Source organism: Mustelus asterias, chromosome 6 (genome assembly GCF_964213995.1).
Source record: "Mustelus asterias chromosome 6, sMusAst1.hap1.1, whole genome shotgun sequence".
Classification (NCBI taxonomy): domain Eukaryota; kingdom Metazoa; phylum Chordata; class Chondrichthyes; order Carcharhiniformes; family Triakidae; genus Mustelus; species Mustelus asterias.
The window spans coordinates 80,764,257-80,779,592 of NC_135806.1; the positions used below are offsets into that span (position 1 = coordinate 80,764,257).

A 15,336-nucleotide genomic window follows, 5' to 3' on the forward strand; every position below is an offset into this window, starting at 1 on the left:
TTTCATTTCAGCATGAATGTAGGAAGTGGTACTTGCAGTCATTAATGCACCAGCAAGATGCAAGGGGACCCGAGTTGTACGGGAGTGAAAATCGTTCCACCCATCCCAAGAAAAGGCACATACAGCTCAGAACCATAAAGGTCCACATTGTAACACCTTTTATTTGGGAAAATAAGTTACTTAAAAAAGCTGTTCTCCTTAAAAAAAAAACATGATCAGGTCATTTATTTTGCCGTCATCTGTGGGACCTTGCTGTTTGCAATTTGGCTGCCACTTTCCCTAGATTACAAGAACTTCATTGGCTATAAAGGGTTTTGGGACGTTTGCAGATTGTGCAAAAGACTAAAGAAATGCAAGTTGTTCTTTTTTTATTGCACATTCTGTTCAATTTCTGGAGGGAAGGTGATGGCACCTGGATCTGAACATTGGTGTCAGCACCTGAAGTTGAGGGGTGGGGAAAGATGGGATTGCCAATTAAATCTATTGTTAATAATGCAAAATCATTTTTGTACTAAAATGCACTACTTAATAACTTTATTTAAGATACTTTAAATTAAGGTACAGGAAGTAGCGTGTTCAGGAGGGAACACCACTCTGATGTGACAGGGTTCCACAGCAGCGCCAACTTCTATTTGATTAGATAAATTAGGAGGGATGACTAAGCTTTCTTAAGGAGATGCTCCTTATCTGAAGTCATCTCAAAGTGTACAACGGGAACACTATGTTATAAAAACCATGCCAAAATAATCTTTTGTTTCTATAGCAGTTTTATTGAAACAATTATTTATGTTAAGTACAACATGATTGACATAATTTTGTTTGAAGAAAATTCAGTACAGGCAGCTTCTGATAATATAACCAGAAGCTGAGCACCAGTAATTTTTAACTTGGGATTACATATTTCTTCTTCATTACGATTCAAAGCTTAAGGCTAATTTTTACTTTTAGATGCTGAGTCCCAAAACTCCGGGTAATTTAGGAGTCACTGATAATGATTAAGTTGTGCAATATTTTCTTTGAAATTAATTATTACAGCATATTCCATATAAGTAGGAAAGAGGAAAAAGTTTTTTTCATATATATCAATAGCATTTCATAAATTTTGCTCTATAATAAAATTAGTATATTTTATTGCACAATTAAAATGACCAAAATTTGATTCTTCTGTACTCTGTTTGTTGTTATACTCTTACCTATTAAATAAACAAACTCTGTTAACTGACAGATAAAATTAAGTTTCATCAATAAATGTTTTAATTGTACTGAAACATTTCAAAGCAAAGACAGAATATCCTGAGTATATAACAAATAAACAAAAATGCAACCCTGAATAAGTCCTTTATATATAAGATTAATGTAAATGCTTACATGTCGGGCCTACTTACTACGACATTTGCAAAGCAAGAATTCATATAATTAATGAAATTAATAGGTACATAAAACTGTGATCAATTAAGATTACATGTGCACCTGACTTCATGCTTAAGTCTTTACTTCATACACACGCTGTGGCAAAAGCCAACTAAGTATTAAAAAGTGAATCCATTACAAAAACATAAGATTTTATTCCTCTCTGCTAAGCAATACTCAAAATGCTTTATTTGTTTTATACCCAGGTTATCAACACCCATAAAACAATGTGCTGCCATTCACAATAAGTGAACTGTTATGATCTTTAAATATAAATGATTATTCCCAATATTGAGCGTGCATGAAATAATAGCAAATATATTTTAACAAAGCAGTTTAATTATTCCTGTATTTGGTGGAATATAAGGAAGATTGCCAACTGTACAAGGTTCATATTGTACTGCTGTATACTTTTACATCTGGACCTTGTAATGAAGTAGCTGCTGTTTGACTAACATGGTGCTAGTGCAATTCATTAATCCTAACAGAACACACCACTTTGGTTGGCCTAAAAAGATGGGTGCTCACCTTCCTTTTATAAAAGTAAACTGACTTACACAAAACTGACCAGTTAAAAAGTGAACCAGTGACACTATGAATTTAATAGGTAAATTGGTAAAGTAAAGGTTTAGCTCAGTATTTTCCAATGTACTGAATATCTGATTTCAGTCAGCTCAATCAATACAAGCTGGCAAGGGCAGATATTTCTTGTGTGGAGCAGGAATGAAAATAAGATAGGATGGCCAAGTAATCATAGTTTGACTTCTGTACATGTCTTTTCAGCTGACACACAAAGGGAAGTTGAAGGTAAAACCGAGGTGAAAACTGTCACACTGTCCGCATTGTTATTAGTATGTGGCATCAGGTGGGAAGCATCCAAAAAGCATTAAATTTTTTTAAAAATCAGAAGTGTAGAAATTTTGCTTTTGTTTTAGAACAGGAATGCTGATTACAGTGAATCGTAACATATGCAAAGATAAATATTGAAAGCTGAAGTTAAGGACATTGGCTCAAAATTTATCTTAAGTGATTATTCCTCTACACGCCATCAAATGATAATCAATTATCAGTTTGTAAATATGCAAGTTTTACTTCAACTTTACTTGTTTACAGAAAAGAAAGCTCCAACCATTAATCTGGTTTTGGCTTATTTTCCATCAAGTATGGCATCTAAACATTTGACCATATAAATATAGATTTCTTTTAATTGAACAACTCTCTATATTAACTTTTTCCATTCTAGGATGTTTCTCAAGATAAATGTTCAATGTAGATGTACTGCCTTACTGCAGCAAAAGTTTTCTAAGCTTTTACTAACAGAACTCACAATAGAGTTTAAACTACATAGTTTAGGTCAAAAAATGATTTAAAGCAATTTTCTTTCATACCAACACATTGCAAAATGGACTGTAGGATGCAGCTGTGTGTCCATGATTCCCCACATCATGGGTTACTAGTCTTGGTAAATTCAGATATTGAGTAATCTTGGCTCAACTGCAATACACCCATTATTGAACTGATACAAAGTGGCACTGGCAGTAGGCTACTTGCTGTCCCCTATGGCTGTGTACTCTTGCACACAAAAAGAGATAACTAATTTAGATATTGTCTCAATGGAAGAACGATTTAAACTTCAGTGGATCTCATTTACAGCTATAACTCAAGACAAAGGATTTTTTTTTACATTTTTACCTTCTATTTTATTGTAAAATGCTGTGCAAGTTTCTTTTAAATTCTCCCTTGCCACAAACTCCTGGAACACTAGCTACGTTCTCCTGTTTGAAGATTTTACGCAAAAAAATAATTTATAGCTTGTATTTCAGGGGCTTCCTAAGGCAAAAAAACAAGGAATGGTCACAGTTCAAATGATAACATTATCATATACAAATTCTTAATACAAGCATAAAAAAGATAATTATTGTATCTTATACTATTTGATTCTCTTTAAAGCGCTGTACATTTTGACACTTCAAAAAATACCGGCAACCTGTATCAACAAAGAAAAGCTTTTTTTTAGCAGCAACACATTTTACCTTATTGTACAATAAAATTACTTCATTCTTACATTTTGACACATTTAGATTCAATAATTCCTAGTTTTAATTAACAAAATTCATAAGCTTACAATATTCTTAAGGCTTCAGTGCATTAAGAATTAAAATGAAAAAGAAAGTCTCCACTTCAACTCATCACACATCGTTATGTGGCACCAATGTTCTCTATACACTTAATACGCAAAATATTTTAGTACATCTGAATTCAAGTTGAGGAGCGATGTTGATGATGATATCATTATCATAGTATAAATCTAACATCATTTTGCCAGATATCTAATTTCCCACTCCCTGTGCTAAAACGATCTGGCAGGATCCTCATCTTCATTGTTCCATCAGCTCCACAAGAGAACATGTGATTTGCTGGACCAGTCTCTATTTGCATGACACCTGTTCCTATGTTTCTGAAGAGTGACTGTCGAGCATGCTCATTTGAGAATGTGTGAATCAGGTTGTGAGTAGACAAACTCCAAACCTAAAAGTAAAAGCATGTCAGTGTGAATGGTGTACAGTTTAAAAGGTTTATTGCAAGCAAAGTTCACAAATTTTTCTAATCCTCTCCACTTATCAAATATATTTTAAAAGATATTCCTTTAACCTCCTAGAGTCATGCACTAAGCTGACTGTCATGCTCTAAAACTGCTACCTTAAATTTTCTGCCAATGGTCACTTAGCTGGTAAAAGGTCAGTGACTGTTTTTATTAATTCAATTCATTGTGGAGACATGCTTGGCTTTTGCTTAGCTCCCTGTTCAAAGCAACAAGGCTGAAACTAGAACTCAACATGATGGGGATTGTGGATGCTAACTCTCAGCTGATTGGAATTTCATCAAAAGTACGTATTCCTTCCTGACACTATTACTATCATTGCAATTTTGCCCCAAGACATTTTTAAATCTAAATATTACTTTATCAAAATAACTATTTCAGAAGACAAAATGGCCAAGTGCTGAAATTAGTATTAATGTACAATGATGAAAAGGTTATTTTAATATTTTTGAGGCTATTGTGTTGGTTTTTGGAAATGCTGTGTGAGACAGACTAATTTAATTAAGCTGGGGATTGAGTGTCTATAGAATTGAGAACATCAAAGTGGCTAGGGTAAAAGCAGGCATTTGAAGTGGAGATGACCAAGTTACATTATGCTACAAATTAACACAAAATGGGTAAAAATTTAAGTGAAGGGATAAGAAATATTTGTTTGTGTTTAGCTGTTAATCTTCAAAAGGAACTTAAAGGTTTCACAACTTATATAATCATAAGTGAAGTTGGGAAAGGTTATCAAGTTTTACTTGATCCAAGAGTAGGGGCAATAGAGAACATGAAACATCTTTATATTTTGAAGACAGTTAAGTTCAGACAGATGCCTGACCCAGAAATAAGCGTTTTGTTTGAAGCCTTAGATTTCCACAGAGGATTGAAAGGAAAGCCCTATGAAATGCCTGCCCTATAGCAACAGTGGGCTGTTGCTTGGGGCAAGATTACTGGAATTTTATACATTAAAGCACTAAAAGGAGTGTTTTTGAGAGTGTAACCAAGTAAAAAAATTTTTAATGTAAATGTTTAAGACTAATTTTAACCGTGTAAATGTAATCCTGTCTGTTTGTTTTCTTCTTTTTTACTAATACATGTTTTAATTGAAAATCTTCAAAAATATTATTGGGATTTTTGTCTCCTGACTTCAGCACACACATCTTTTTGTAAGAAAATACAAATTAAAAACCATTGTGATAGTTTGCCAAGTTTCCCTTTGGGGTTTGGTTGGTAAGACACATGCAATCTGCAATATCATAACAGGACTGCAAGAAGGAAATAACTGTCACGTGGAAGAAGCCCATAGGATAAGTTAATAATTGTGCATATATTACAATGAATATTGGGTAGTAGGACTTTTACACAAAGGAAATGGGACTTTTTATGAAGACGAAAACAATAAATTCAGAGAAAAGCAAGACAGATTTTGTGACCTTTGAATTTTATGAATGGATAATAGATGACCAAATCATCGATCCACAACATGGAACAAGCTTCATGTCCTCAACAATCTTCCATAAAATGCAGCATTTGGTTAGATGCTGCCCCAAACAGGGTCATGGGTACTGACATGTTTTCAGTTATTCTCTGGTAAATGTTTCAATACTATAAGATGGCTGAATTTTGCTGGAAAAAAATACTTCTAGTTAAAATATTGCACGCTGGCTCAATATACCTAGGTTTATTTAGGACTCTAAAAAATGTCAACAATATGTTAAGTTGACAAAAGATATTTTATACAACATTTATACCTTCATATTACCCTCGGCAGACCCAGTAATGAAGTATTCCTCTGCTGGATCCACAGCAATTGCTTTGATAGGTGAATCATGAGACTGAAATGTTTGACGCAGTAGTCTCTGACGTAAGTCAAATATACAAATGTAACCTTTTCTTCCACCAGATAACAAAAGTTGCTGCTTTGATGCATATGCCAACACGGTGGCTCCACTGTCATGACAGGTGAAAGCTGGAATGGAAAAAACTATATGTTGAAGCAGTTGCCTTGTTTTATGGACAATCTGGAAGTCCTGTAACTTTCCAGAGAATGTCACTTAATTACAGTAGAATCGGCACTGTTTTTGTATCCCTACAGTAAAAACGCCTCAAAACAAACTGCACCAAAATGTTTTATTTTACAGACCAACTGATTCACTGGAAACCAAACACAATTTATTCCTGCAATGCAAGAGGTTATCAGCTTTCTAAAAAAGCCATGAATAACAAAGTGCACTTTTTAATCAGCACCTGAATGACATGAAACAGAGCACGTGCAAGCACACATATGCAGACCACTGCTTTACCTTTACATGGTCTTAAGATATAATTGGAAGAATAACTCAACAACAATGACTTGACAATTGGATGTGTATTTGATCATGGACTGTGAGCAATTGACACTGTCAAACTGTATACTTATAACAGTGATACTTTTTACATGTTGTTTGGGTACAGCAAAGAGCGAATTCCTTACCTCAGCTTGTCAGAAGGTGTCAGAAAAACAAAGCATATATAAATGCCACCCAGTTTTCATAAAGCTGCTTTGTTATTGTGCAAGACCTATGCATGTGCCATATGTTCCTAATGCACAAGTTTCATTCAGCTGGGGCAAAATCCCAAAATAAATTTACCATACTCATTAAAACCTGGGTTGGAATTTAAACATGTTTCCTGGCTGCTGGACTTGGTGAATTCAGCTGTAAATGCATAAGACATGCATGTTGCAAGCCAATTGTACTCGCACAGATTTTATGAAACACAAAGTAAAAAAATACTCCATATAAATTAATCATATTCTGAATTGAATCAAAATACACTTTTTCCACACAGGTGGACGAAGTTTTTCAGATCATCCCAATTTAAGATAGAAAACTTTTAATGATATGAGATTTATTGCACAATTTAAACTGCACTTTTTAAGTGTGATCTTTTCTTAAATGTCGCCCATTAGCATTAGTAAATTCAAAAAATAGTAGCTGAATCAAAATAAAGTATCCCAATACTGAAAATACAATTCTGAAGTACAGAAATAAAATCCAGGAAAGCAGAAAAAGATTAATTTGTAGCACAAAAGATTTCTAATTACTACATGGCTGAGTTGATATTCAGTTATGCCAGGCATAATCAAGTAGGTGCATAAATAATATTTTAAAACCAACCCTGTACTGTGCACAAAGACCCATTCCTTCAATGCTTATTCCATAAAAGAACACAATTCTATAAAACAGAAAAGCTATGCAGAGTTTAACTGATTTAAATGAGGTGCAGAATATATCTGATATCTGCTCTTTTAACAACAGTAACTTGCAATTATAAAGCTCTTTTAAAGTAGTAAAACATCTCAAGCTGATTCAAAATATTATCAGCAAAATTTGACACTGAGCCATATGATGAAATATTAAGGTAGAGACCAAAAACAGATAAGTCGTATGGGCAGCATAGTGGCACAGTGGTCAGCACCAGGGACCTAGGTGGGCAGTTAACACCTTCTCCCCGTGTCTGCATGCATTTCCTTTGGATGCCCTGGTTTCCCCCCTCAGTCTAAAAATGTGTAGGTTAGGTGGATTGGCCATGCTAAATTGCCCCATAGCGCCCAAAGATGTGTCAGTTAGGTGTTACAGGGATAGGGCAGAGAGGTGTGCCTGGGTAAGATGTTCTTTCAAAGTGTTGGTGCAGTCGACGGGCTGAATGTCCTCGTTCTGCACTGTCGGGATTCTATGGTTCTACTCTACACGGTGTTCTAATGGGGGAAACAACAATGGAGTGGAGGAGAGGTTTAGAGAGAGATTTCCAATGCACAGGCCTCGACAGCTGAATGGTCTTGGAGTAATTTTAATTTTGTTAAAAAAAATCTAAAATCTTGTTTGTTTCAGAAACTTTTAATTCTATAAGCAACAACATGCATCATTTGCAAAAGGTCACTAATGAATATGCTTAAGTTAATTGATTTTCTTCAATTATTCTGTGACCTGTTTTTTAATACTTGTTGTCACATTATAAATGCTGTTATGAATTTGACATCACGTATTTTCAGTTAAACTCACCATGAACTAGGCTATTGGTTTGTGGCACAAGTGTATCCCAGAGGCAGATATTCCTAGAGGGGCAGAAAAAGCAATCATGACTAATATACTTCATATCTACATCCATAAGTTCATTTCCTTCTGCTCTTCAAAAAAAGTTGAATTGAAAGGCTTACATTTGTATCTAGCTTTGTTAGCTGAGATGAATAAGGCTTCTAGATCAGAGGATGTGGTGGGAAGATGCGCTTAGTGGATGGGGTGTGGGGGAGGTGGGGTGGTTTTGCTTATCAATTTATTTTGTTGCTCATCTGCTCAAATCTGGCAGTTTCATTTGTTCAAGAATGCAGATACATAACTTTTAAACTTGACCGCTTTCCAGTCTTTATTTATATAAATCTTTTAAGGATCTCTCTTAAACTTAAAGTTAACGTAAGAAATTGGGATAATATAGCATCTTAATAGGTTTCCACATAATTTGAGAGATCCAGCAAGCAAAATAAATTTGAAATATATAATTTTTTTGCAGCTTAAATCTGGACACTGATAACACCCAGCTCGATTGCTTCATCAGCTCTCTTGACCTTACACTGGCTACTTAATAGTCACAATTTCTTAACCATCCATAATACTGCATCTGCCATCTCTAGTCTTTGCCACAACTCTGCACCATCATCACCTATTCAATTTCCGTTCCTAAATGGGGCCGATTGAGAGTGATCACAAAAGCGCTGACTCAAAAGACCCCAAGCTGAAATTTCTAATTTGTATACTCTTCTTTACAAAGAGTGTCTGCTTCTATCTTGGTGCCCACTTCTGCTCCTGCTAGGATACTTAATGCTAGCAGGCTGTTTATTAATTAGCATCACCACAGCTAAGCATGGCTCTAATACACACTTTGTACGCATGCACTGTCAGTTAATACAGATGAGGAGAAAGAACTGTTGCTGACAATTCTTCTTTCTGACCTCAATCATACTGTAATTGGCCATCAAAATGCAGATTAGATTAAATTGACACATTTTGGTCTATTTGGCTCAGTAGAACTCATTGAGCAATTGCATAATTTGAGCAATTGCATGATTCGAGCTAAATAACTGAGTTCATGCAAAGCATAGTTATGACACACAATCTAAAACGGGAATTTGTTTTGAAAGGAAGTGAGATGCTAAGGACAAAATTGGTTGTGAGGTTTAGTGCAAAGCAAAAATGTATTTATGAGATGACATTGCTTATTATATTTCGAAATGCAAAGGTAGTTCTGAAAGAGACCTGGTGCTTATTCTCACATATAATCTACAATGTTTAAGTTATGATTTAGTAACTTCCTTATGAAGGTTACGGAGATGACAAGTTCACACTTGTGCAAGGATGGATAATACCCTTGTGTGGTGTGCCATCAAAATATGTAAAAGGACAAAACATCTTTAGTTATGCCCAGAAAAAAGCATTAATTTGTTCATTTTACCTGTTGTCACTAGACTGTCCTGCTGTTGCTATTAAGGTAGATGAGCTAACAAAAACAAAATCATTTGCAGTTTTGTTATGGCACTGCCAGGTCTGAAAAATAAAACAGAATTTGAGTAATGAATATGCAGCATTGCAATAAGTTACAGATTTTAAAAATTAACATATTGAATTTAAACATATAAAAGTCGTTAATTATCAGCTCACCAGGTAAGGTTTTGGTGTAGCTCCTAAAGCAATTGGGCTTGTTTGCCAAAAGCTCAGGAATCCATCTCCATCAACAATGCCAAACTGAAAAAAAAAGACAAAGTTACATACCTTATTCATTTAATGAAACTATACCATGTTGCATTTCTATTCAGGCTCATACATGATAGTTTTTGCTTCTGAATGTTCAATAGCACTGCAAAGACACAGTGAGGTTAAAAAAACCCCATCTGTTCTGGTGGTTACAATAGCTGTTGCATGAGGAATTTCCACAATCTGTATTTGTCACAGCAAGGGGCTTTAAGTTCACAGTTTTATTGACAGCTCCACAATTGTTATTAAAGGATTCAATGCCTTTGATGTGGGGTTATGAATAGAAGTTTCTTTTTTATAAGGAATTAAACACTGGAGGAAATGTAAATGTTTTGAATGGGCTTTCATGATTGGGAGCATTTTTAGAATAATAGACAGGACTGTAATGGATAATTAGACCTTTATTTAATTGCAACATGGCTCCTGATGTCTGTCCATGGTGAATATCTGGTGAAATGAAACAGGATGTAAACGCAGGTTGGCATGGTTTAGCATTAAGTTGGCCTGGGGACAATAAGTGGCCATCCATGGTGATGGGTGAGGGGCATGTATTGTCATGGAGTTTATGAGGGACCATTGGGTATGTTTGGGGCATGAATTGGCATGGATGAGTGTTAACATCCAGCTAGATGTGTAAATTTGCCAAGTTTCCTCCATTGTCCAGCAATGACTTGAATTTAGAAAGAAATCTTAAGTGCTTCACTGAGGAAAAAGGAAAAACTTGATGCCCGCCAAAGGAGGAGTGGATAGAAAGGATGATCATAAATCTAGTTGCAAAGGTGAATTTTAAGCAAGGTTATAAGGGGATGGATGGGAGAATCAGGGAGAGAATTTGAGAGAGTCAGACTTGTGCTGCTAAATGCATTATTTTGAATGGAGGGATGGATGCAAAAGAGGGATGGAATAGAAAGTGTAAAGAATGTAGATTGCAGGATTAGAGAAGTAAGGTCACAAAGGACTGACGTCACAGACAAATTTAAACACAAGTTAAGAATTTAATACATTGGGAAAATCAGGAGTCTACACAGGTCACAAAAAACAGGGGTGAAGTACAGGATAGGTTAATGGTAGTAACTTAGGATCAGCCAAAATTTATAGAAGTTCGAGGGTGGGAAATTGGGCAGGAAAGCAATGCTGTAATTGAATCTGGTGAGGAGACAAAGATGTAGAGATGCCGGCGTTGGACTGGGGTGAACACAGTAAGAGTTTTAACAACACCAGGTTAAAGTCCAACAGGTTTATTTGGTAGCAAATACCATTAGCTTTCGGAGTGCTTCTCCTTTGTCAGATGGAGTGGAAAGATGGATGGAAAGTGGAAAGATGGAGATGGATGGAGAGGAGACAAAGGCCAGGAGTTCAGTGGAAGATGAATTGAATAGTGCCAGAGACAGATGGTGATTTGGAGATGAAGTAGCCAATATACTAATATGGAGTTTTATCCCACAGTGGTAGATAATGTTGTCAAGGGTAGCATGTAGATGAGAAAGATGCTAAGAATCAATGTTTAGGAGACTCATGATGGTACAGCAAGCGTGGTTAGAGAAGCAATTACTCGAGATCTCATTGAATCTTGACAGTGCAGAAGGAGGCCATTCGGCCCATCGAGCTTGCACCAACAACAATCACACCCAGGCCCCTAAGCCTGTAATCCCATGTATTTATCCTGTTAGTGCCCCTGATACTAAGGGACAATTTAGCATGGCCAATCAACCTAACCCACGTGTCTTTGGAGTGTGGGAAGACACTGGAGCACCTGGAGGAAACCCACACAGACACAGGGAGAATGGGCAAACTCCAGACAGACAGTGGCCTGAGGCTGCAATTGAATCCAGGTCCCTGGCGCTGAGGTAACAGTGTTAACCACTGTGTCACTATGCCGCCCCACTGTGTCACCATGCTTGATGCTCTGGGCACAATCTTATCTGCTGCAATGAAGCTAGAGAATTTGAAGGCCAGCCAAATCTCTGTTCACTGCGGCAGGATGAGAAAATCCCACCAGCTTGAACGGTGGTAAGATTCCAGCCTCTAACTTTGTTTAGGTGGGTAAAAATAGGGCCTGAGGGCAGGTTTGGCTTGATCGACAAGAGGAACGTGATAATGAAGAAAACCATAAGCATTGTTAGAATTGAGGGGAAGGGACAGAATAGACAAGTTTAATGTATTAACAGACCAGTTGAATATACAATAATCCAATAGCTTTCATTGTTAATTTACACTTAAGAATGTTTACATTAACATGAATTTCAAATTTTATGACCTCAGGTTTGCTCATTAAGCACAAGCACAACTACACTCCCAGATCCATCCTGACACATGGGGATTTAGGGCATCATTTAGGGAAGTATAATAGGATTTCTAAGCTCCCATAAAACACTATACACTCATTTAAGGAATGCATGATATTGTTACATGCCAAGTGCAAATTGTTTGACTCTCCAGCATAGTCATTCCTCATCTGTGTGATGACAAAATGCAGAAAAATGTACACACATGAATATAAAAAAGCTTAAGGAACTTTAAACACATTTTGCTTCCTCTAGCAGTCAGCTCTCTTTCTCAGTTGGCATACCTTATTACCCTGGTGATTAAATCGTATTCTGGTTATCCTGGAATTGCCAGAAGGTCGAAAGCATGCTAGTTGCTGTGAGTGACCCCACTCAAACATTCGAACACTACCATCTTGAGCACCAGTTAGATCTAAACCATTGCAGAAATAACACTTTGTTAACTACTTAGCACAGACCAATATTTTCCTTAACATCCACAAATTTTTAAAAGTTACAAAGCCCAAACACACTAAATATTAACTATGAAAAGGACATTTAGCTTCTTTTCATACGTTAATTTATTTTTTCTAGGATATCAGGTGGGCAAAATATGTTCAGTGCTTTAAAGAATGGATTTATCAAGCGTGGCTATATTGAGAACATTCCCCGTTGCTTTTGGTTTTGTTGATTCACAATCTCTTCAATTCAAAAAACAAATTGGTTGAAGAATGCCAATATAAATTACATTCATAGAAAATTATTTATCCTGCAATTAGCAACTGTACATGGTATGTGGAAACATTCAGATTGTCAGAATTCATAGCATTAAAAATGTTATCTTGCCTTTAGTTCTTTTGTCAATTATTTTAAATTTGTCATCTCTGGTTAGCAACCCTACCGTCAAAGTAAGTTTCTTTTTTTACTCTATCAAAACTATTAATAAATTTCAATACTTCTGTTATATCTTCCCTCAATTTTCTCTGCTGAAAGAATAATAAGCCCAGTTTTCTAGTCCCACATACTTGGTATCATTCTAATAAATCGCCTCTGCTTCTTCCAAAAGGTTGATATACTTCCTGAAGCGTGGTACTTGGGTTAAGTCCAACTAGTGTTGGATAAAGCTTTTACATAACTCCTTGCTTTTGTATGTTATATCTCTGTTTATAAAGTCAAGCATCCCACATGCTTTAACAATCTTCCCAACTTTTGCCCTGCCACCTTCAAAGATTAGTAGACTTGCACAAGTTTAGAAATTGTATCATTTAGTTGATATTGGCTCTTCTAATCTTTTTTTTCCCAAAATACATCACTCTGCATTAAATGGCATGGTCTGTCTCACCGTTTGTTACACTTGAGTTTTACATTATTTGCCAACTTTGAAATTTTGACCTCTATACCCAATTCCATGATGAAGCATATCAAACCACAAAAAGGAATTAAACAAAATTTGACTAGGTTTCCAGTACATAAATAGAGCAACACCGCTTCATCTAGGTTGTTTTGCTGTGCCATGCCATATCCTGTCAAATAATTGGAATACCGATTCAGAGTCCTTCTTTGCTGTGTATATTTCCCTGCCACTGAATAGCATGGTCATATAACTCAGTACTACTAAAATACAAACATGCAATATACTGCAGATGCTGGAAATCTGACATAAACAGAAAATGCTGGAAGAAAACCGGTATCATCTTAGGAGAGAAAGATACAGAAGCCAAATGTTCCCATGTCTAGTGTGCGAAATCTGGACAGGAGTCTGCATTGTGCGTAGGGATCCTGTGGAAGTCCTGACACAGATATGTGTGCTATGATTGCCTAGGAAGTTTGAACTTCCAAAAGGCTGATTTATGCTGCTCAAGTCCCCCCGGGCTCCAACATTGAGCTCAGGGTCACAGATTTGGGCCAGACACAAATGAACTCAGCACCAGAACCCACTCCAAACAGACTAACCCCCAAATAGAAAACCACATAATCCAACCCAATTTAGCCTTCCAAACTGACCAGACCACCAGTGCCTCCCCCCGATCAACTGGACTGTCACTTCCACTATCAATCCAGTGGCACGGTGGCACAGTGGTTAGCCATGCTGCCTCACAGCACCGGGAACCCTTCCAGTCTCGGGTGACTGTCTGTGTGGAGCTTGTATGTTCTCCCCATGTCTGTCTGGGTTTCCCACAGGTGCTCCAGTTTCTTCCTGCAGTCCAAAAATGTGTAGGTTAGGTGGATTAGCCATGGTATATGTGTGGGGTTACGGGGATAGGGTGGGGGTCAGAGCGTGGGTAAAATACTATCAGAGAGCCGGTGCAGACCCGATGAGCCGAATGGCCTCCTCTGCATTGTAGGGATTCGATGAACCCTAACTACCTGGCCACCACCCAACCCAATCCAACCCGACTCACTCTTCTTCTACCATTCCTCCGATCCAACTCAAACTCCCGACCTGGACCTCTATTCTACCAAACCCCTGACCTGAATGCCTCCCCTACCCATCCAACCACCCATCCCATATTCATCTTTTATCAACTCAAACTCATTGATTAAAGGACTTGAGACCGATAAAGCTTACCTGAAAATGGCAGCTGGTGCTACAAAAATTGGGCATATCCTCTCTTTCCTTTGATTCTCCTGTGCTAGTTGGACTTACCCTGCAGAGGTTGTGCTGGCCCCATTTCTGTTTTGGCCGGGATCAGAAGACCCCGACTGAAAATGGATAGTTCTGTCAGAGTGTGGAAAACGTTGTAGGCAGCGGTAAGATCTGGGTCAGAGTTAATATCTCATGTCATGAACTTTTATCTAAACCTGAAGATCCCAGATGCTGCCAGACCTGCTGTGCATTTCCAGCATTTTCGGTGTTTTAAACGAGACTTCACACTGACTTTCTGATTTTTCAAAGCATTTCTCATGATCTAAAATTTTAAGCTTAACTGCTGCAGAAAACATGTAAACTTAATCATGCTGTGCAACTCATGTTAACAGAAAGTAGCTTAGTCACAAACGCTATCACATTACCATTAGCTCCTGACCATCAATAACATATAGTATCAAACATTTTGCATGTACACTCACAGTAAGGTAGTGTTGGATGTGAAGCCATCCTCCTGGCATTATTCATATTCCTCTTGATCATCTGCAGTGAACAGTTTATGTTGTTAAACTGTAAATGTATATAGCAACGTTTAATTCTATTTTAAATCCTTTTGGTGCGCAGCAAATATGAGCATGTTAAAGATGCCAAATTTGACTGCCCAATTCAAAAAGCCTACTGCTACATTAAACATGAAGATAT

The 15,336-nt window shown here is 36.9% G+C and overlaps 1 protein-coding gene across 7 annotated transcripts in view; it reads right to left on the reverse strand.

Annotated features, from left to right (window-relative positions):
• Nucleotides 1-757: 757 nt before the first annotated feature.
• The window catches only part of dmxl1 (Dmx like 1), a 185,849-nt gene continuing 171,270 nt past the window's right edge, over nucleotides 758-15,336 (reverse strand). For all 7 annotated transcript variants that reach the window (XM_078214619.1, XM_078214618.1, XM_078214617.1 and 4 more), the window contains 7 exons: nucleotides 15,117-15,177; nucleotides 12,353-12,480; nucleotides 9,691-9,774; nucleotides 9,485-9,576; nucleotides 8,041-8,093; nucleotides 5,749-5,966; nucleotides 758-3,939 (listed from right to left, as the gene is read on the reverse strand). In XM_078214619.1, the coding sequence (XP_078070745.1) occupies nucleotides 3,706-3,939; nucleotides 5,749-5,966; nucleotides 8,041-8,093; nucleotides 9,485-9,576; nucleotides 9,691-9,774; nucleotides 12,353-12,480; nucleotides 15,117-15,177 (870 nt within the window). In that variant the 3' untranslated portion in view covers nucleotides 758-3,705. The remainder of the gene's footprint in view (nucleotides 3,940-5,748; nucleotides 5,967-8,040; nucleotides 8,094-9,484; nucleotides 9,577-9,690; nucleotides 9,775-12,352; nucleotides 12,481-15,116; nucleotides 15,178-15,336) is intronic.